Below are 1320 nucleotides of genomic sequence, written 5' to 3' on the forward strand. Positions count from 1 at the left end.
AAAAGTTGGTTCAAATCTTAATGACAGCTGTCTTTACCATTAACTTGTAGATCTGCTTCAGCCTCATTTAGAGAGAATTGCTGTCGAAGCACTACAGATCTGTTGTTTGTTGCTTCCACCACCGAATCGTAGGAAGATGCAGCTCCTCATGCGGATGATCTCTCGCATCAGCGAAAACGTCGATATGCCACGGCTGCACGATGCCATGGGCACGCGTTCCTTGGTGAGAGACTTGTGTTCTCAGTCTGATGTCTCACCCAACCGCCATTTAACTTAAAAGGTGTTGGAAAAGTGTCTGTAGAAAACCTTTCTTGGGCTAAACATTTGTGTAGGTGAAGTTATGACAAAAGAGTTCCAAAGAAAGGAATTCTCTGCCTGTTGAGCTTAAAGACTAGCTTCAAGCTCTGAATTTAAAATTTTTGTCAAATAGCATTAAATAAAGCAACAAAACCTGCACATGATAATTTAAATTAAGCCTACTAAAAGCTGGAAATATGAAAGTTGGAAAAATTTTTTTTAGAAGTATTTAAAACTGGCTCTTGGTGTGCATTAGGTCTTGCTTAGGTGGGCTCTGCAGGGTTTTCTTTATCATCTCACTTAAGGTGGGTAATTGAAGGTGGACACTTTTCCACAGGGGAAGACTTTCTTATTACCTTTCTAAAATATGTATTGCTGTTCAAAAAGGTACAAATCTAATGTTGTAAGAAGTTCCTTTCTTTCAGATGAGCAAAAAATTATAGTCATTTTTCCTCCTCGCTTGACCAGTGGTGCAGGCAAGAGAGATGGCAGTGAGACTTGGTGATGGAGAATTCATGGCAAAGCAGCAAATCCCTCCCCTGCGCCTACTAACGAGCTGTTAAACACTTGTAGATGATACAGACCTTCTCTCGGTGCGTGCTGTGCTGCGCAGAAGAAGTAGATCTTGATGAGCTGCTTTCTACGCGATTAGTTTCCTTTCTGATGGACCACCAACAGGAAATATTTAAGGTGCCAACTTACCTGCAGGTCGCGGTGCGAGATCACATAGAATACATGAAGATGGCTCAGGTTGGTGGCATGACAGAAGCTTAATTTCAGTTGCTGATTGCAGGGTATTTCTTACTTCTGAAGGTGAATGGGAAGAATAAGCCTATATTTTGAATGCAAAGTTTAATAATTACACTGTTGGTGTAGGCCTAGGTATTTGCTACTTGATAAAGTTTTGCAACTTGTGATGTCACTGTACATTGGTTTGTTTGGACGTTTGCTAAGTATCTTCTCACTGAAATAGTATATAATAATTTGAGATTCCTGGTGGACAACGGGTTGTCCATGAGCCAG

General features: G+C 40.8%; 1 protein-coding gene across 1 annotated transcript; it reads left to right on the top strand.

Annotated features, from left to right (window-relative positions):
* Positions 1-47: 47 nt before the first annotated feature.
* On the top strand, positions 48-1279 carry LOC106900710 (DEP domain-containing protein 1A-like). Its single transcript, XM_014962854.1, has 2 exons — positions 48-223; positions 871-1279. Exons 1-2 carry the CDS (start codon positions 137-139, stop codon positions 1069-1071), a joined length of 288 nt encoding a protein of 95 aa, XP_014818340.1. The 5' UTR covers positions 48-136; the 3' UTR covers positions 1072-1279.
* The last annotated feature ends 41 nt before the right edge of the window (positions 1280-1320 follow it).

The sequence above is a fragment of the Calidris pugnax genome, unplaced genomic scaffold, assembly GCF_001431845.1.
Source record: "Calidris pugnax isolate Ruff unplaced genomic scaffold, ASM143184v1 C14744993, whole genome shotgun sequence".
NCBI lineage: Eukaryota > Metazoa > Chordata > Aves > Charadriiformes > Scolopacidae > Calidris > Calidris pugnax.